The 19,840-nt window shown below is 45.6% G+C and overlaps 2 protein-coding genes across 3 annotated transcripts in view; both read right to left on the bottom strand.

Annotated features, from left to right (window-relative positions):
- The window catches only part of HGSNAT (heparan-alpha-glucosaminide N-acetyltransferase), a 34,442-nt gene extending 32,624 nt beyond the window's left edge, over positions 1–1,818 (bottom strand). Inside the window, exon 1 of the mRNA XM_090258167.1 lies at positions 1,545–1,818. Within this exon, the coding sequence (XP_090114293.1) occupies positions 1,545–1,803 (259 nt within the window). The 5' untranslated portion in view covers positions 1,804–1,818. The remainder of the gene's footprint in view (positions 1–1,544) is intronic.
- Positions 1,819–4,981: 3,163 nt separating this feature from the next.
- On the bottom strand, positions 4,982–17,519 carry POMK (protein O-mannose kinase). Of its 2 annotated transcripts, XM_090258168.1 has the most exons (6): positions 17,465–17,519; positions 16,015–16,126; positions 13,794–13,934; positions 12,275–12,371; positions 10,965–11,267; positions 4,982–6,321 (listed from the first exon to the last, which is right to left on the bottom strand). In XM_090258168.1, exons 5-6 carry the CDS (start codon positions 11,244–11,246, stop codon positions 5,551–5,553), a joined length of 1,053 nt encoding a protein of 350 aa, XP_090114294.1. In that variant the 5' UTR covers positions 11,247–11,267; positions 12,275–12,371; positions 13,794–13,934; positions 16,015–16,126; positions 17,465–17,519; the 3' UTR covers positions 4,982–5,550. The 2 variants fall into 2 exon arrangements, with proteins under 2 accessions (XP_090114294.1, XP_090114295.1); XM_090258169.1 differs by lacking the exon at positions 16,015–16,126 and having other exon boundaries at positions 17,465–17,489.
- Between the last annotated feature and the right edge of the window lie 2,321 nt (positions 17,520–19,840).

The raw sequence follows: 19,840 nt of genomic DNA on the forward strand, positions 1-19,840 counted from the left end.
AGGTTCTGGGGTGGATCGCTTAAGAAAACTATGTTCTCCTCCACTATATACAACTGCTATTTACAAACTACCTTTCTTTCCTAAAATAATTATGGTTATGAATTGGTGCTAAAATACAAAGAAAGCGCATTGTATGAAATTGTCCTCGACAAGCTGTGACTGGACAGATGATGTTACCTCTTGGGCTGTTTCCACGACTATAAAGGGAGGAGAGAGAATGAGATTGAGCCTGAGGGTGGGGGGGCAGAATAGGAAATGTAATCAGCTAAGATACTTTTTCAAAATTCATTCTGTCGTAGCCCAACAAGATTCTGATTGGGGAGGGGCAGCAGTATGAACTTCACTCAGTCACCAAAACCCCTTGTTCTGATACAGAGGAGGGGATGACAGGAGGGAGAAGAGGCAGGTGACTCTCACCCTCCCAGGGGAGAGTCTGGCCCTCCCCAAACGCCGACCTGCCCAGGGTTTGCTACACTTGACTGATCCCACAACCCCTGACCGAAGCATCGCCTGGAAACGGCCTTGGGCTCCTCGTTCCAGGAGTCCAGAGAAAGGCCCTGGAATTTGTATTTTTCACAATGTCCCCTGGTGAGTTTGGAGACCAGACAAGTTAGCGAAACAGTGGATGAGCTGAATGCCTCTCTTCCCCACCGCATATTAGAACAACCCCGCTATCCCGGCAAAATACCCACGCCAGGCCCCTCCAGGCTGCGAATCGCAAACCTCGAACCTCGCTCAGTGGCATCCGCAAACCGCAGGGTGTCGGCAGGCCACGACCTCGACTGTTCCTCCTGTAACCTCGTAAGTTAAGTCCCCTAAGGGAGGCTGGGGGGGCGGAGTCCCTTGAGATCGGACTTCGAGTTTTAACTGCCCACTCCTGCGATCACAGCCTCCAGCAGCTGAGTTTCATTCCGCACCGCCCGCCACTCCCGAGTGTAATCCCAGCGCTCAGCGAGGCCTTTGGGAATCCAGCTCGCAACCGGGGCTGACGCGCTCCAGAGTCCCGCAACTCCGGCCACGGGGCAGGGCGGCGCCCGCGCTCCGCCTTTCCCGCCCCGCATCGGAAAGGACTTCATTTGTGCGGAAGAGCCGCCGTACGGTGGACTAGAAGAGCTTTGCGACCTGGGTACACCCCTCTGAGCCATTCGACTCTAATCTAGCTTTGCACTGGGGAGGGACAGGACTCCCGTTCTAAGGCACACTTAGACAAGGGTCTCCTGAAGACGCTGGGTGCCCCGCAGCCGCGGGGCGGGACAGGCGCGGGCCTATTTGTCCCGCGACTCACGGGAAGACCGGCGCCCCTCTCCCGCCCCGCTTTCCCCGTGCTTTCGGCCTTGGGTTGGTGCAGTTCTGATGCTGATCCGCGTGTTCACACCGCGTAGTGTAAACAAAAGCTCTAGCTCCAGGGAACAGCTTTTCGAAGCGCTCTCGCGCAGAGCGTCGCAAGCCGGGAGGAGAGCCGCGTCTCCCAGTGGGCGCCGCAGGGGGAGGGGGCGCGGGGTCCGCCTTGCACCACCCCGGCCGGAGCCTCGGCGCGCACTCACCTCGCGGCGGCGCGGACTCGGAGCCCCGCTCCACAGAGCCATCCGGGGCCAGCAGCGTGGCACTCCATACCGACGCGACCAGCAGCAGCGCGGCCAGCGCCCGGCCGGCGCCCCGCGCCCAGCTCATGCCGTCCACCGCCGCCTCCTGCCGCCTCTCCCGCCCCAGCGCAGCCTGGGCTGCGGCTCCTCCTCCTCCTACGCCGCCGCCGCGCTCCCGAGCTCTGTGCTTCTTCTCGGCGCACGGCCGCGCGCCCGTCATACCCTCGCTGTCGAACGCCGTCCACGCTGCCTGAGTCAGCCGCGGGGGGCGGGGAAATGGGCGGTGCCGGCTGGCGTGGGAAGGTCCGAGGGGCCGGACCACTCTCGGTCCTAGGCTCCCGGAAGCTTCCTAAGTGAAGGGCCAAGATTCCGTCCCCGAGGCGCAGTGCACTTTGTCCTCGGGGAAACATCCACAGGGAGGCCTCCCGCAGGCCACAAGCCACTGCTTTTGTCTCTGATCACTCCCCTGAACAACTTTCTGCTAACTTCCTGCGTCCAGCTGTTCACCGTACAAATAAGTGGGTGTTAATGTCCTCTGTCCTGGAAATGTCATGGTAAGTAAGACAGACGGAGCCCCATCCCAAGACGTTCACTATCCAGAAAGATGAGACTTAAAGCCATCATGAGGTACCACCACTTTGAAGAGCTCTTTGCCAGTCTCTGATCAAGTTCAAGGCGAGCAGGCACGATGACCCCGCAGTTGGACTCTCAGCTATGACTGGAGAAATGGATGACTCTCAAAATAAGGCAGAGGGGAAATGCAAGTTGCAGAAATATTTTCATAATAACTTACATGTAAAGTGTAAAGCCAAGAAAAATAAGACTGTATGTTGTTTACAGATATATGAATATATAATAAAAATGTAAAGACATATATGGAAAGATAACCACTAAACTTAACCGCTAACATGACACTTGAAAGACTAAATAGTTTCCCCCTTGGATCAGGGACAAGGCAAGGATCTCTACCCTTACTGCTTCTATTCAGCATTGTCTTGGAGGTCCTAGTCAGTCCAACAACTCAATAAAAAGTATACAGATTGGCTGTATTGAAACATGGCATGAATGAATATAATGTGGAAAATCTTAAAGCATCTTCTACCTCCCAAAAGTACAAGAACTCATAAGTGAACTTAACAAGGTCACAGAATTACACAAGCAAAAATATACAAAAATCAATGTATTTTCATATCCTAAACATAAACAAAATTGGAACTTGACTTTTTTTACAATAGCATTTACACTAGAATTTTTTTATCCTCACCCCGAGGACATTCTTTCATTGATTTTAGAGAGAAAGGGGGTTGGGGGCAGGGAGAGAAAGAGATACATCTATGTAAGAGAGAAACATCGATCATTTGCTTCCTTCGACGCCATGACCAGGGACCAAACCTGCAACTCAGGCATGTGCCCTGACCAGGAATAGAACCCCTTGCCTGTTGGTTTGCAGGAGGACGCTTCAACCAACTGAGCCACACCAGCCAGGGCTACAACAGAATTTTTTTAATATATAAATAAATGTAACAAAATAGGAATAAGACCTGACACTAAAAACTAGAAAATATTAATGAAACTCTTAGATGTTGCTAATGGGAATGTAAAATGGTACAGATGCTTTGGTAAACAATTAAGTTTTTTATAAAGTTAAACATATACTTACATGTGATCACAGGAACACTCCTAGGTTTTTACCCAAAAGACATGTATTTAAATGTTAACAGTTTTCGGAGGGGAGCAAAGGGGAAAAAATTGGAACTATTGTAACAATATAATCAATAAAATATACTTTAAAAAAATGTTAACAGTTTTATTCATAATAGCTCCAAACTGGAAACAACCCCATGTCCATCAGCAGATGGTTGGGTGAACAAGTTGTGGTATATACATACAATGAAATATTACCAATAAAAAGGTGTAAGTTACTGATATGAACAACATGGATGGATCTCAAAAACATTACAATAATTGGAAGTGGGGGGCTGAGGGGGGGAAATGGGACACCTGTAAAAGCATGAACACTTTTTTTAAAAAGTTACGAGTGAAAAATGACAGGCACAAAAAGGTTTATTCCATACTATGTTGTTCCAATTATATGAAATTATGGGGAAAAATCCTCCTTTTTCTAAAAGGCAGGCAGTCACTGCCTGAGGCTAGTAGTGGGGACAGGATTGAATGGAATGGGACACACAGAAAATTCCAGGAGACAGAAATGTTTGATGTTTTCTCTGTAGGGGTGGTGGTGACATGAGCATATAAATTTATCAAAGCTCACTGAAGTGTACACTTAAGATGACTGCATTGTATTATATATAAACCAGGTGTTTGCCTTGGAAAATCAGATGGATGGTATGCCATTTAAAGATGTAGGGAACACAGAAGCAACAGATCTGGAGCAGAAAAGTTATTTGGCAAATGTTGAGTTTGAGATGTTCTTTGTGAAGACATGTTTTCAATACTCGAGTAGATACTTGGGAGTGGACTTGCTGAGTGATGATGAATATTTTTAACTTTTTGAGGAATGCCAGATTATTTAAAGAAGCTGCACAATTTTGCATTCCCACCAGCAATGTATGAGGGTTTCAATTCTCCACATCCTCACCAACACTTGTTATTGTCCATCCTTCTGATTTCAGCCATCCTAGTGGGTTGTGGCAGAGTTTTTATAACAAAAAGCAGCAGTTAAAGCCATACTGTGGGCAAGCATATTCTTACCAACCAGAGGACCCAATCAACCACAGGCAGTGAGTAGGGGATAGGACTGATAATACTGCCCTATCCAGCCTGTGGTTCCCACTGCCCTGTGAACCAGTTAGAAAGGCAAAGTCTCAGACTCTACCCCCAACCTACTGAGTCAGAGACTCTAGGGTGAGACCCAGGTCCCTGTGATTCCAGTGATCCAACCCCTCAATGTCAGTTTTAACCACCTTACTAGGGATGATTACTATGCACCAAATCCATCATCCTCTGCAAATGAGGGTGAGTGAGCAAGGAAAGAGCTTTTTGAAAGATTCAATCATGCAACTTGAGTGGAAGAGTTTGACACTTTCCAGTAGTGACAGTGTTGATGTAAAATGTTCACAATAATTAATTCTGGACACACAAAACCCAGCAGGAAGGTAAACAGGAATTTCACAAGTACCATCCAAGACAGTAACACATATTCTCCTCATACTTGCTGTTTTAAATATTCCTAATCCACTCAAAATTTCAAAGAGCATGCTATCATAGCTCTCCTTTGGGTCCTAGGAAGTAGGGTGGCACAGGAGCTTCACAAACCAATCACTTATGACAGTAAAGATGGCCTCACCCATACCAAGTGAAACAGACCAGAAATGATCCCATGACATGGTATGTTGATTACCATCTAAAACAAGGGAAAAAATTCTTTGGAGAACTACTCTGTTTTTAAATTTTATTTATTTATTTTAGAGAAAGAGAGGAAGGGGGAGAGAGAGAGAGACATCAATTTATTGTTCCACGTATTTATGCATTCATTGGTTGAGTGTTCTATGCGACCTGACTGAGGATCGAACCCACAACCTTGGCGTATCAGGATGGGTGGTCTAACCAACTGAGCTACCTGGCCAGGGCTATGTTTCTTCTATATACTGTCATTTAAAAATCTTCTCTATCTACCTTTCTTATAAGCCTACAAGCTCAATTATTTAGGATAGGGGAAGCCTCTGTAGCTACATTTTTGTTACTTCCTTCAGACACAGGTTAGATCTGCAGCTTCTCTGCATCTTCACCTGGGAGGGATTAGCATTAGAAGTAAAGCCAGACTGACGTCTGGTTTGCTCTTGCTTAGCAGCTTCCACCCAGGTGGCCAGGAGAGGCAGGGCGCTCCCATGTGCATGTGGACAGGGAAAGAGCCACGTGGCTAAACAGCAACAAGCTCGCCGTCAGAGCAGAGCTGCTGCAACTACTCTGCTCATGCCCTAAATCCCTTCACTTACTGCACTAGTTTTTATAGCATTTCTCTTGTCTGAGACATCACAGTGTCTCTGAGTGAATTTAAAACCTTCTGGTAAGTGTCCAGAATATCCTGAGCAGTAGGTCTCTCTGCAGGAGTCTGGCTCTTACAGGCCTTATGAATATCGAACAAATGGAATCGGACCATATCACTCCCCTCCACATGCCCCAAAAGGAAACTGGAGACATCTGGAATCTTCCAGATGTCAATCTTCTCGTCATATGAGGGCATGAGATGGTCATGAAAAGGCATGTCCTTCCCATAGGGCCACAGCTGCTCTGGAGCCACAAAATCCCCATGAAGCTCCCTGTGGCCACACTTCACAAATGTCCCGGTGCTGCGGTTCACCAGGGGCAAGGCGTCCAGGTCGTTCACCACAATGCTGAAGTTACTGGTCAGCAGGTACTGGGACAGCGTCTTGGGCAGATCGTTGGAGTCGCACATGACCAGCGTGCCCAGGGGGCTGTGGTGCAGGTAGTTGATGATGCCGACGTAATCCATGGCCAGCTGCAGCCGCTGATGCCAGGTGTTCACATGCTGGTACTTGGAAAGGTTTAACGTTTCTTCCAGACGGCTCAAGGACCCCAAGGGGTGATACTCAGTCAGAATTGTGTTCTCATCTTCACAGAAGCCAAGCAGCGTGACAACATGTTTACTCTGCAGAGATTTCAGCATCTGCAGTCCATGGAGAAAATCATCTTTCATTTCCAGACTGGTGAGCCGGGACAGGGCGACTTTGCGTTCCTTCCACTCCGACAGAAAGACCTGAAACAGAACCAAAAAACATCACCTGTCTTAGGGAGCCGGGAAGCAACTCCACACACATCTTTTTTAAGCGCTGGATCTGGTGCAGAGCATATAGAAATTAAAACACAGACCCAGCCCTAGGGTTGCTCTTAGTCTAGTTACAAAGACTCACTTATGAGCAAACACAAGATACCCAGCGAGGCAATTGCCACAGCAGTAGGTAAAGGCCCAGAGAGGGAGGCGGCCGGAGGGGCTGTATGGTCAAGGTGCTGCAGGCCACGTGGAGAGGGTGCCCGCAGGCTCCTGAGAATTCCTCAGGGCTTGCAGGGTGATGTGGAGCGAGGGAAGCACATTCCCAGGAAAGGGGACTGAACGTATAAAGACGCTGAGTAGCAAACACTGCCAGTTCCAAAATACTGCAGCACAAAGGGGGAGAGAAGACTGGAAAATTCTATGTAGGGGGTCCAGCCCAGCAACCCATCACACAGAACAAGATTACTCATTAATTTTAAAAGGTAGCATAGTAATCCAAAATAGGAATAGTTCTATGTAAAGTAAACATTTTGACATGGTCTGTGGGTTTGTGTGACTTCAGCTGTAAAAGCAGGAACTGAAACACACAAACACCAGACCAGCCCATCCTGGTACATAGCCTCCAGGAAACTGTACAGCAGGAAGCACTGTAATGAAGAACCTTCCCTAAAGGGAAGGCAGAACATGGGCTTGGAGGTCAGGTCACGGCTCCAGGCTTCCGGCTGTGTCTCTCTGGGCTTCTGCGTCTTCAATGTTAATATAAAAAAGCTATTTGGGGCATTATTTATCAAGAGCTTTTAACATCTAAGTCCATAGCCTATCTAAAAAGCTCTAGGAGCCCTGACTGGCGTGGTTCGGTGAGTTGGCAACATCCTGCAAACCAAAGGGTCACCAGTTCGATTCCGGGTCAAGGCACATGCCTGGGTTGTGGGCCAGGTCCGCTTTTGGGGGTGTGCGGGAGGCAACCAAATGATGTTTCTCTCTCTCTCTCTTCCCCTCTCTAAAAATAAATAAATAAATAAATAAATAAAATCTTTAAAAAATAAAATTTTAAAAAAGCTCTAGGAATAAAAAAATCTGGCTTTATTTATAAAAACATAAACTGGAATCCAGACATCCCTCAAAGACTGAGGAGTAGTTCAGTATGGTAGGATCAGCAAAATGCATATATAGATAAGAGTTTTCCCAGATAAAAGTATGCTGCAAATGAAAAGGGATACAAAACAGAAACAGAAGGAAAGAGGCTAATGTTTCAGTTCTCAGTCATATGGTACAACTCTGGGTGATTATTGTCCTTTACACCATTTGGTATTTTCCATCTTTTCCAGAATGAATATATATTATTTTTACATTTTAAAACAATTTTTAAAAGAACCCAGAAATATTATATCAGAGGTGGGCTAGAGGACTTTGAAGATTTCTTTTGGATCTGAGAAGGGCAATTCATTAATAGAAAACCCAGGTAATGGATTGGGTTCTCTTTCCCATCTAGCTCTATAATTTTGTATAGACCTGTAACACAATCTTCTGTGATCTATTTTTAAAGACTTGAAGGACATTTAAATTATTTCCCTTTTTTCCCTTAACTACAGCGCTACAATGTATAGCCTTATCTGTACATTTCTGTGAACATCTGCAAGTGTTTTGATAAGCCAGGCAGTAGGTGGGCTCCGGAACGAAGAACGCAGACTGCCATCAGCCCTCTCCAAAATCTGTGCCGCATGCACTTACGCCAATCGTGCGGGAGAGAATCTTATTTTCTGTACCCTAATCACACTCGATGTCATCAATCTTTGCAATCTGTGCCAATCCAAGGGATAAAAAACACCTTATGGACCCAACTTCAATTTCCCTGATGACTGAGACTGAGCACTTCTCATCTTCATTGGCATTTTGTTATGTCTTTTGTGGAAAAGATGTTCGCTGTCCTTTACACAATTTCCTATATAGTTGTTTACTTTGTACTTATTAATTTCTAGGAACTCTTTTTACATATTATCCAGGTGACCCTTTATTATAAATGTAAAGGACAAATTTTAGAAAATAATTCACTTAGTTTATATGGTCTTTGATAATATAAAGAATTTAACTGTTATGTAGTCAAATGTCTTTCGTGTAACAAGTACAGTGGACCTTGAACAATGCTGGGATTAGAATCACCAACCATCTCTGCAGTCAAAAATCTATGTGTAACTTAGGTCAACCTCCCACATACACAAATTCCCAACTGCCAACTGATACTAGAACAACTTGAGTTTGAACTGCAGCCAACTAAATAGCATGGGTTAATTGATAAGTGGACCAATGCAATTCAAACCTGCATTGTACAAGGGTCAGCTGTATTTGTGTCAATTAAAAAACTGAAATAAATCCCTTCCCTTATGTAATTTACATTCTAGTGCAGAGCGCAGACAGTAAAGAAAATAAACAGGACATGTATAAAGTATATTGGAAGGTAAAATGTGCATTGGAGAAAAATTAAAGAAGGAAAGGTTTATAATTATAGTGTTGGGGAAGTTCTCAATGGGATGATGGCTGAGCAAGAACCGGAAGAAGGGAGAGGAAGGAGACAAAAAATCTCTGGGGCACCCACACGCCAAGCAGCAAGAATAGCCAGGGCACAGGCTATGGGAGGGAGCATGCCCAGAGGCTGCAATCAGCAAGGCCAGGGCGGCTGGAGGGCAATGAGCCAGGGAATGGAAGAGGCTGGAGACAGGAGCAGACCTTGTAAGTAACGCCTTTCAGTTGTTGAAGGGACTCTCCTTTTCCCCAGAGTGGGATGGGGAGCCACTGGAGGGTTTGAGCAGAGAGACACTGTCGTGTCATTTAACAGCAGCATTCTTACTGCTGTGTTAAGAATAAACTGAAGAGGGTGGGAGGGGGACAGGTATGGAAGCAGAGACCACTTTGGAAGCCACTGAAATACTCTAGGAACAAGATGATGGTGGCCTGGATGGGGAGAAAGGGATGCGAGCAGAAGTCTAAGGAGTGGCCAAATTCCAGATCTCTTCTGAGGACACAGACACTACAGTTTGCTAATGGATTGGACATGAATGTGAGAGAAAGAGAAGTCAAGGAAGCATCCCAGGTTGGTGTCCCAAGCCATTGAACAGATGGAGCTGTCATTCACTGTGACGAGGTGAATAAAGGAAGAGCAGGCTGAGGGAGACGATCTGGGGCATACTCAGTCTGAGAAGCCTCTCACACATCCAAGTGGAGGTGTGGGATAGGCAGTTGGACAGAAAAGTCTATAGAGCCTGGCTGGTGTGGCTCAGCGGACTGAGCGCCGGCCTGCGAACCAAAGGGTTACCAGTTCGATTCCCAGTCAGGGCATATGCCTGGGTTGTGGGCCAGGTCCCCAGTTGAGGACACGTGAGAGGCAATCACACAGTGATGTTTCTCTCACTCTCTCTCTCTCTTCTTCCCCTCTCTTTCTAAAAATAAATAAATAAATAAAATATATATTTTTTAAAGTCTAGAGAGTCCAGGAGAGAGGTCTCAGCTGCAGGTCTCACCAAATATGCACACAGCTCACTCTCAGATGGTTCTGGCCACCTAAAGCAACAAGTCTGTCACTTGCCCTGTTGTCATCACAGCACATGTCATGGACATATTTCATTACATACTGTTTCTTCTTGTCTTGATTGTCTGACTCCCCAACTAGAAAGCAAGCTTCCAGGGCCTTTGCTTCATTCACTCTCGTACCCCTCACACATAGCAATGAATGAATGAATCTTTAAAGGAACCAGTTACCTTGTTTTATGGTTTTACTTTATATAAATGCCTGTCCCTTCTCCCTGTCTGACTTGTTCCTTTAAGATGTCTCCTTTCTGCATTCACGGAAGCAGCAGCCATGGCTCCCCGGTCTCTCAGAACCAGGACCACCACTTTATCAGACTGCAGGCCCCTGGTTGCATTTTCTGCTCCCTCCTTCTCTATTATCAATCACTCAGTACAGCCTCACACAGGAATTGTCTCTGTTCAACAGTCCTGAACTGGCTTCTATAGTCACTCACCACAGAAATGATGACCACTAAATTGCAGCACACACTCCCACCTGGTAAGACAAGGGCTCTTGAAGCTTCTATTTGAGAAATGAATTCACCCCTTTGGTTTCTCTTATTAAAATTAAAAACTTTTAAGAATCAATACGCCATCAGAATTTGAATAGTATGAAAAAACTGCCCATAACCCTCATTCACTATAGCATAATTTCTATCATTTTTATATTTTTCTACATAAATATGTAATTTTGCAGTTGAAAAGAGTATATTCAACAATTTCATATTCTGCCTTTTTTTACTTATCATCGTAAAATTTTTTCATATTGCTGCCCAGGTTCCTAACTACACTTAATGGTTACAGAACATTCCATCAAGTGGTTGGCCCATAATTTAATTAACCATTTCCCTATAGTTATTATTTCTAGTTTGCTGTTACTACAGAAAACAGAGAAAAGTAATCCTTTAAGCCTTTAAGTTTTTCCTTCCACTGGATTATTCTATTAGATCAAATCCCAGATGTGAGATCACTGGGCACAAGGGTAGAAGCGTCTGATGGCTTTTAACTTTCCCAAGGGGCCACCCGTGAACACCTCGGTGGTGACACAGAGTGAACCAGGAACTCACTCTCTTCACAGCTCCTTCCCCAACGCGCTTCAGCTGCCTCACTTCAGTCCTCAGCTCCTCGCAGGCCAGCCACGGTGAGCAGTTCCTCATCTGTCCCATTCTGAAGTAACCGTAGGGACAGTGACTGGGGCCCTCAGCGAGTCGCCGAGGGGAAATGAAAAGCCGATCCAGGCAGAGGTAGAGGAGCGCGTTCATGAGGACCATGGCCAGCAGCAGCCCCACCACGGGGGGCACTTCTCTGCGAGGGGCACTTTTCCTACCATCCTGGGGCTTCTTTTCCATGGTGTTATCCTTTGCGATCTCCTTAAATAAAAAATGAAACAAGTAGTAACAGTCCTTTTTTACGTCCATTAAGGTGTTCTGACGATGAGGGGGTTGAAGGTGACATATCCGCTACACATCTTTTCCTCAAGGATCCCATGCTTTAGTGCCATTGTGAGGACGAAGGTACTGAATTCTAAGCTCACACTAAACGCTCCATGTCAGCTGCTGTCATCATCAGTGCTTTCTATTGCAAATCATAGTCTGGGTTCACCTATTTTAGATTCAGTTAGAAGGGAGGTGCTGGCGTGTGTCTGATTTTGTCTCTGACTCTCCCATGGTGCTCGCACTGAGTACATATAAAATGCGGGGGTAGTAACATGAAAGCAAGGTGTGGGTGTCAGTCCACTGGGGCTGGGACAGGACAAAGGAGAGCAGCAGCAGATTAGCTAGGGTGGGGGGTGGGGGCAGGCATGCCCTTGAACCCACCTAAGGAACTGGGATGTTCCTTGGAAGGTCCCCGAAAGCTCCTTAACGTTTTTAAGCAGCGAAGGCTACTCTTCAGCAGGGGTGGGAGGGACGGACCTGGGAGACTGCTTAGAAGGCCCCGGCGATACCCCAGGAGAAAAGCTGTGGAGCATGTGAGCTAGAAGTGGCGGTGAGAGTGGAGCTAGGGAGCCGCGGAGACGGGCCTGGCACGAAGTCACCACTGAAGGCGTGGTTACGCACCAAAACAACGGACGCCGGCTCTAGCACTGGAGCCAGTGTGCGGACTGTGGTGAAGGCAGGCGTTACGGCTGTAGCTGCTGGATGGCAGAGGGGCTGGGAGGGCTGGGGAAGGACCTGGACACCGGGTGCTTGACACTCAGGGTGCTTCGGGCAGAGGCTATCTGTGAACCAGAATGGAACTGTGTCAGTACTTCAACAAGGGATATGGCCTTACCAATGTGTGCCAGCTAAATATAAGCACTGGGATACCTGGGGGACAGTAGTGACAGAACTGACCCTGCACTTCTCGGATCTGAGACGCCTGTGACGTGAAACGTTACCTTCTAGGTACGTCTCCCTTCTGCCAGTTCAGGTCTCCATCCAGACACCTGGGTCAGTCAGGGTTCCAGTGGCCCCGGGCACTAGTTTGAAAGTCCTCTGCCACAAAGTGCCAGAAAGGTTTGTTGAATAAAAATTGAAACTCTGCACACAGACAAATGGCAATAGTACAAATGGTTCGTGTTCCCCAGGGGCCCTCCCTGCATCTGGGTGTCCCTCCAGCTCTTGATCCCCAGGACGGGGCAGCAGCTCCAGGGAAGTCCTCCTGCAGCCTGCTGCTGTCGCTGAAGCAGTCAGTTTGGAGGGGAGGCTAAACATCTATGTGACCTTGTGGTCCCCCAGGAAACCAGACCCTGGGGTCCCTTTGCAACCCAGATCATATCTTGACTTTTTTACAGACAGCCCTGCTTGCCTTTGAGCCCATCAAAATAAAGCATCATTTCAATTTTGCCTAAATGCCACCTGTCCCCCCAAATTCTGTAATAACTCTTTTACTCTGACTGAGACACCAGGTTCCAATGCTGTGCAGGCTCACTCAGTGCAACGGGTCAATAAAACTGACAGGTTCATTCGGGTGGCCTAGGTCCCCCTCCCTTCAAACTGTATCACCTCCTCCCCCATCTTCTCTCTCAGCTCATGATCTTGTTTCCTACATTACTGAAAAAAACAAAAGCAATCAGAGAGTCCTGCCACAAGCCCTCAACACCACATTGCAGGCTCCTGCTCCCCATACCTTCTTTTCTGTGACTCTGAACAAAACTGGCCTGCTCCCAGCTCCCTGCCTGTGCACAGATCCCTCCCCTGCTGCCTGCTCATGGGCACTGCCCTGGCAGGACTCCTCTTTTCTCCTGAATCATGACCAGTATGCGCTAACTCCCCCCATCATTTCAAACACCCTCCCTTCACCCTACTTCCCCTCCACTGATTGCCTTATTTCTCTTTTCCCTTTTTGCAAAGTCCTTTAAAAACTATCTATACTCCATCCATCTCTCTCCTCCATTTCTCTTGACATCACTGCTACTCCATCCACACTGGCCATATTAAGGTGACTTCCACATTGGTAAACACCATAGGCAATTCACAGTCCTGGTCTTGACCTCTCAGCAGCATCTGGCATAGCTGATCACTCCCTCCACCTTCAAACACTTTCTTTATTTGGTTCCCAGGAAACTTCAATCTGGTGGCACCTCCAGTCTCTGACTGCAATTGCTGGACAGCCCCAGGGCTCAGACGTGACCTCCTTACTCACTCCCTGGGAGATCCACTCATGACTCTCCATCTGCACCTGCTGACAGCTCCCAAAGCCTTCTCAGATCTCTAGACTTGCTTCCTTGATATCTCTACTTAGATAGCTGAAGGACAACTCAAAAATATTTATCTTCCATAAAAATTACAATAACTCAATTTTAAAATGGGCAAACAACTTGAACAGACATTTTTCCAAAGTAGATGTACAGATAGCCAATAGGTATGTGAAAAGATGCTCAACTCTATTAGTCATCAGGGAAATACAAATCTTACCACATATCCACTAGGATGGCTGTGATCAAAAAGTTAGAAAATAAGAGGTGTTGGCAAGGATGTAGAAAAACAGGAACCCTCATGCACTGCTGGTGAGAATGTAAAATGGTGCAGCCACTGTGGAAAGCAGTCTGGCAGGTCCTTAAAAGGTTAAACAAAAAGTTACCATATCAACCAGTAAATCCACAACTCGGTATATAGCCAAGTAAACATACATGCATATAAACAATTGTAGTTGAATGTTCACAGCGGTGTTATTCATAATAGCTGAAGACTGGAAATAACACAAATGTCCATACACAAAAGGCCACGTATGATCTGACTCTATTTATATGAAATGTCCAGAGACAGAAAGTAGATTAGTAGTTGCTAGGGGCTGGGTGAAACGGGACATGGGGAGTGGCTGCTAGTGGATATAGGATTCCTTTTTGGATGAAATGTTCAAGGATTTATAGTAATGGTTGTAAGTATACTAAAAATCACTAATTATACACTTTAGAATAGCAAACTTTACAGTATGTGAATATCTCAACTTTAAAAGATAAAAATACTTCCCAAACTCAGTGCCTGCTCTTTCCCCCACAAATCGCTGTTTTCACAGTGTTTACAATCTCAGTAAATTACAAATCTATTCTTCCAGGACAGCAAAGCTATAGGTCAAGGGTGAGTAGAGTGTGATATGGCTCCTCTCTAAGAAGGAAATTTTGGAAATAATGGATTATTCTACAATTCTGTGTGCTTTTCCTAATTACTTAGAGAAAAAACTGCTTTGTTTATCCTTCCTGTAATTAAGAGGAGCCAGGCCCCAGCTGGTGTGGCTCAGTGGATTGAGTACTGGCCTGCAAACCACAGGGTCGCCAGTTCAGTTCCCAGTCAGGGCACATGCAGGCCAGGTCCCCGGTTGGGGGCACGTTAGAGGCAACCACACATTGATATTTCTCTACCTCACTTTCTCTCTCCCTTCCCCTCTCTCTAAAAATAAATAAATAAAATCTTTTTTTTTAAAAAAAAGAAGAGCCTAGTAAACCCTGGCTCTCTTGAACTGCTCCAGCATCACTCAGCAATCTCCTTTTCTAGAAACGATGCTATCTGTTCACCCCAGCACCTTGGTCTTCCCAGCTGTCCCGCAACCAGCAACGTTCTGACAGTTACCTGTACCGCTTTCTCATAAAGATTCCAGGCCCACATCTTTCTCTCTGGCCCATTCTGTCATCTTCAAGGACTTCAACTGAAACTATGATGACTTTTACCACTCAGCCCTCAGTCTCTTGAGCCTCTTCCACTAGTCCTGACCTTTTGAAGGTGCTCTTAAAGAAATGGGTAAAACAATTGCAATCTCTCTTCTACAACATTAAAGTGTGTCTCATTTAGACATTAGGTCAGGGACCAGCAAACTTTTTCTGTAAAGGTCCAGATGGTAAATGTTTATGTTTAAGGGCCAGAAGTTGAAATTGAGAAAACCACATCACTGTGACTTGCAGTACACTGAGCAGCAGTGCAAAGGGATGAGAGGCCACATATTGTCTGTCATATAGTTATTCAGCTCTGCCACCAGAATGCAAGAGCAGCCCCAAACACTACATAAACAAATGTGCACGGCTGTATTATAATAAAACTTTATTTATGGACAGTTAAATTTGAATTTGATACAGTTTTCATGTGTCACAAGAGATTATTCTTTTGATTTCCTCTCTCCCCACCCCCAATTTTTTAAAAGGTTAAAAAAAAAAGAAAAAAAAAAGCATTCTTAGTTCACAGAGGCTATACAAAAGCAGGCAGTGGGCAGTAGGTGGCCAAGCCCTGCCATAGGTAATGATACTCCTCTGGGTCTGTTACGGGCTATATTTCCATTCTATGCATTCCTGCTATGTAATCTCATTAATGAACATGACTTTCGCAGCCATGTATATACTGATTTCCAAGTCTTTACTGCAGCCCAGATCTTTCTTCTATGCTTCACTCAGCTGGCTCTTCAAGGTCTGGGATATGTCTCTTCTATCCACAGCATGCCCCTTCTCCAGGGTCCCCTCTCTGGGTCGGGCATACGTCATGCCCACTCCCTCATGTCACAGAACAGATGACTTGATTCTTCCCTTCCCTAACCACTAAACCAACCAATTGCCACATACAGTCAATTCTATCTCCCAACTGTCTCTCAAATCTGTTCACTTCTCCCCTTCCTTGCTCCCTGACCCTGGTCTAAGCCACCAGCACCTCTTACCTGGGCTTCTGCAACAGTTTCCTATACCATCTCCCACTTTCTCTTTTCCAACCCATTCTCCAGCAAATTGGATCTTTTTTTCTTTCCTGAAATGTTTCAAGCACAGAGAAATCTAAAAAATAAGACATCCATTCAGCTTTGTCAGGTAACATTGCATCACGTTTTTAAAAGATCTTTTTTAAAGATATAAAATATTACACATATAGTTGAAGCCCCTGTGGACCCCTCCCAATCCTATACTGCTCCCTCCCAGGAAGTAATCACCATCTACAAGTTGGTGTATGTCAGTTCTCAAACTGTGGTCCCAGGACCTACAGCAGTAGCATCACCTCGGAACTTGGGAAAAATGCAAGTTCTCAAGTCCTCACTCCAGACCTACTGAACCAGAAACTCTTGAGCTAGGGCCCAGAAGCCTGCGCTTTGACAAGTTCTCCACGTGATTCAGATGCACATTAAAGTATGAGAATCACTGGTGCATTTAATTCCGGTACATGTGTTTTATTTTCACCACATGAGCCCATTTCTTAAAGAAGGCTTTTTAGCCCACCTCAATACCTGATGGGCTTTTTTCTTTTAAGGGCATATTTCTAGATTAGGCTGCCCAGAGCCTAGGATGTAAGGTTGCGTGGCTGAAGGAGCTTTCTTGCCCGGAATTAAGCAAAAAGACACTGGTTGTGAAAAATACCCAGCCAAGTTAAGGAATAACGATTGGGGGGCCAGTTGGATAGGAAAAAGAAATTCAAGCACTGTTTAGAGAAAATGGATTCCTGACATTGATAGGAAAAAGCTGACAAACCAGAAAAAGATTGGAAACCACTGCTCTACACTCACAGCAATGGAACAAAATTAGTTTTTACTAATTTACAAAATATTTTAGACAACCAGAGAAGAAACGGATTAGTATCGCTCAATACAATTTAGACTGGAATTTCATTAAAATAATTGTTTTAAATATTCCGGATGCTGAGTTAGTCTTAATGTTCTGTAGAAAAGATAAGGGATGGAGAAGGCAGGACTACTAAATAAAATGGCTAAATAAAAAAGAGCAGCATACATTTACACTAAACACAGAGCTTGCACCTGGAGGCGGCTGGCAGTGCTGGCACGAATGATCGCGTGCAGAATAAACGCCGGGGAGGACTTGAAGCCTGTAATTCCTGTCCAGTTCGCGCGCCGCGCAGGACACGGGGGTTGGGGGGTCGGGGGGGTGGGGCGGGAGGGTGGACGCTGGCCGTCCCGGGGCAGTGTGGCCTCTAGTTGAAGTCTTGTCGCGCCGCCCGAGCGGCACGGCGGGGCCGCCCCAGCTTGGTGTTGGGGGACGCGGGCCAGGCCATGGACAGGTCCCGTGGGAGGCTGAACTGCCCTCCGCACCCATCCCTCACCCGCTGCGTGCCCAGCCACTTCCCTCCACGCTATGCCCCCCATCACTGCCCAGGACCGCCGCGCCTACCTGCAGCCCTTGGCCGGGCACACGGCCTCCTGCGCCTGCGTGGCCGGAAACGCACCCCAGTCGGACCAGAGCGAGGCCGCCCCCTGGTGTCCGCGGTCCGGCAGATCCCTGGAGACGGAACGCTGCAACGCAAGTTTGAGCGCTACCCAGGTTCCAGCCGCGTTGCACCGACCAGTCCGTCTCCTATTCTGGCTTCTTCTCCAAGCGTATGAGGACGATGATGTGTTGCGCTATCACTGTTTTAGATCAGACGCCCAGCCGGGTGCTAGGTGCGGCAGAGAGGAGCTGAAACATCTAGATTCTTCAAAAAGCCTCCGGTCAGTGCAAAGCCATGGTTTATAAAGGGTGGTCCTCAGACCAAACGCTGATGCTTCACATCTCCAGGGAAAGTTTAGACTTGAGCATTCTCGGCTCCAACCCAGACCTAAGGGGTGGGTGCCATCAATCTGTACTTAACGAGGCCTCTGGGCAATGCTGATGCCCTGAAGTTTGATAAGCACCCGTGCACGGGAAGAGGCTAGGCCCAGAGCAGGAAAGCTCAGCTGAACAGGTTCAAGGGCCCCAAAGGAGGAGCATGGAAAGGGGGAGGGAAGCTGGAAGGCTCAACAGGTCACACCACCATTTGTACCAGGCGGAAAGGTTGTGACATTGAAAGCTCGCGCAGGATTATACAAGCTTTTATTTGTTTAAACCATAAGTGTAATCTTCCACAGTGACACATTTTCCAAGTTTGGAATCAATAGACCGTCATTATGTAGGTTAAAAAGCCGAGCCTGTACTGGTAATCCGAACAATGAAAATTAAAAATAAATAGAAGATACTTGCCTATCAGATTGGCAAATAGCAAAAAGACTGGTAATGCCTACTGTTGATGTACAGAATCTAAACGTTCCCCCACTCATACATGAGTGTAAATTTGTATAACCTGTACCAATTCCACCTGTGTATAAAGGACCCTAGCAAAATCCTCTATGAATTGACCATGCAGAAATAAATGAATGTGCAAGAGATCTCACTGGAGTGTTGTTGATAAAGGATAACAGGAAAAAAAAAAAAAAAAAAGAAACGTAAATGTTTAACAATAGGGCTTTCTGAAAGAAATTATATCCATGCAACCATTAAAAATGATGTGGTATAATGGGTACAGTTTCAGTTTGAGATGAAAATGTTCAAGATGGATGATGGTGATGGTTGCATAACAATGGGAATGGACATGATGCCCATTAAAAATGGTTAAAGTGGTCAATTTATTGTTATATATATTTTACCACAATACTGTATAGATCTATACTGACATGAAAGGATATTTATAACATATGGCTAAAAGTGGGGAAGCAATGCCATTTAAAAAAAATAACCACTATATAAATTCTATTAATTCTATATAACCATTATATATAAAATTTTATCAATTAATTTTATTAATTCTGTATAACCACTATGTATAAAATTCAATTTTATTGGCGATAACCACAATATTAGGGAACAGAATTTGGGGCAATTTAAATTTTCTTTTTGTTTATATGTATTTCCTAATGTTTACGTAATTAACATGTATTACTTCATGGGTGTACATATATGAAGATGAGCCTGGTATCAATATGTGATATATATCAGAGGGAGGATCCTGAAACAAGCCTATTAAATAATAATTTTTTTAAAGAATGTAAAACAAAATGAGTGAGATATGAGAAACTTTGAACATGAGAACTTTGAACAGAAAAATAATCAGGAGTTAACTGACAAGACAGGAAATGAAAGAAATGAATAAAGTGCAGTCAGTTGTGCTGTAACACATTTTTAAAAGCAAGTTTGTTGCAATAAGATTGATTATTGAAAAATCATTTGAGCATTGCACAAATTTCCAATTTATGTGGATTTCATCCTGAAGAAACACTAGGTGAATGCAGAAACCTGCACCAGGTGAGCCACACTGCACAGGAATGATCAAAACACACATGCACACCCCTCAGCACCCACCAGTGTCTTCAGTTCACCTGTGAGTTTGAGTCACACTCCTCCACACCGGGTGTCGCAACTTTCAGATTGATTCCAGATAACCCTCCATCAGTTCACAATAACTCACAAGCTGCAACAATTCCTCCAATGCCCTCTTCCACAGGAAAGCTTCAGGTGTTTTCCAAGGTAAACAGCCATGTGTAAAACTGTGCTGTTTTAAGTTCTTGTCTTTTTTAAACTGGTAAGTGTTGTGTCTCTAACCCCATTTTTACCATAAGCCCCCTGGTTTTTCTTGGTGGTTTTGCATAGCATGGTGGTGTAGGAACAGAGCATCACGTTCTGGCAGAAACCTACACAGGTTTTTAGGTGAGTTTCAGGTAGAACCACAGTAGCATCACTGATAGAGCAGACAGAGTA

The sequence above is a fragment of the Furipterus horrens genome, unplaced genomic scaffold, assembly GCF_987537825.1.
Source record: "Furipterus horrens unplaced genomic scaffold, mFurHor1.1.pri manual_scaffold_12, whole genome shotgun sequence".
NCBI classification, from domain to species: Eukaryota; Metazoa; Chordata; class Mammalia; order Chiroptera; family Furipteridae; genus Furipterus; species Furipterus horrens.

Coding starts and splice junctions, on each gene's coding strand:
- POMK (XM_090258168.1), bottom strand. CDS start 11,246: ATGGAAAAGAAGCCCCAGGATGGTAGGAAAAGTGCCCCTCGCAGAGAA. Junction 6,322..10,964: donor GGGAAGGAGCTGTGAAGAGA/GTGAGTTCCTGG, acceptor GTTCTGTTTCAG/GTCTTTCTGTCGGAGTGGAA.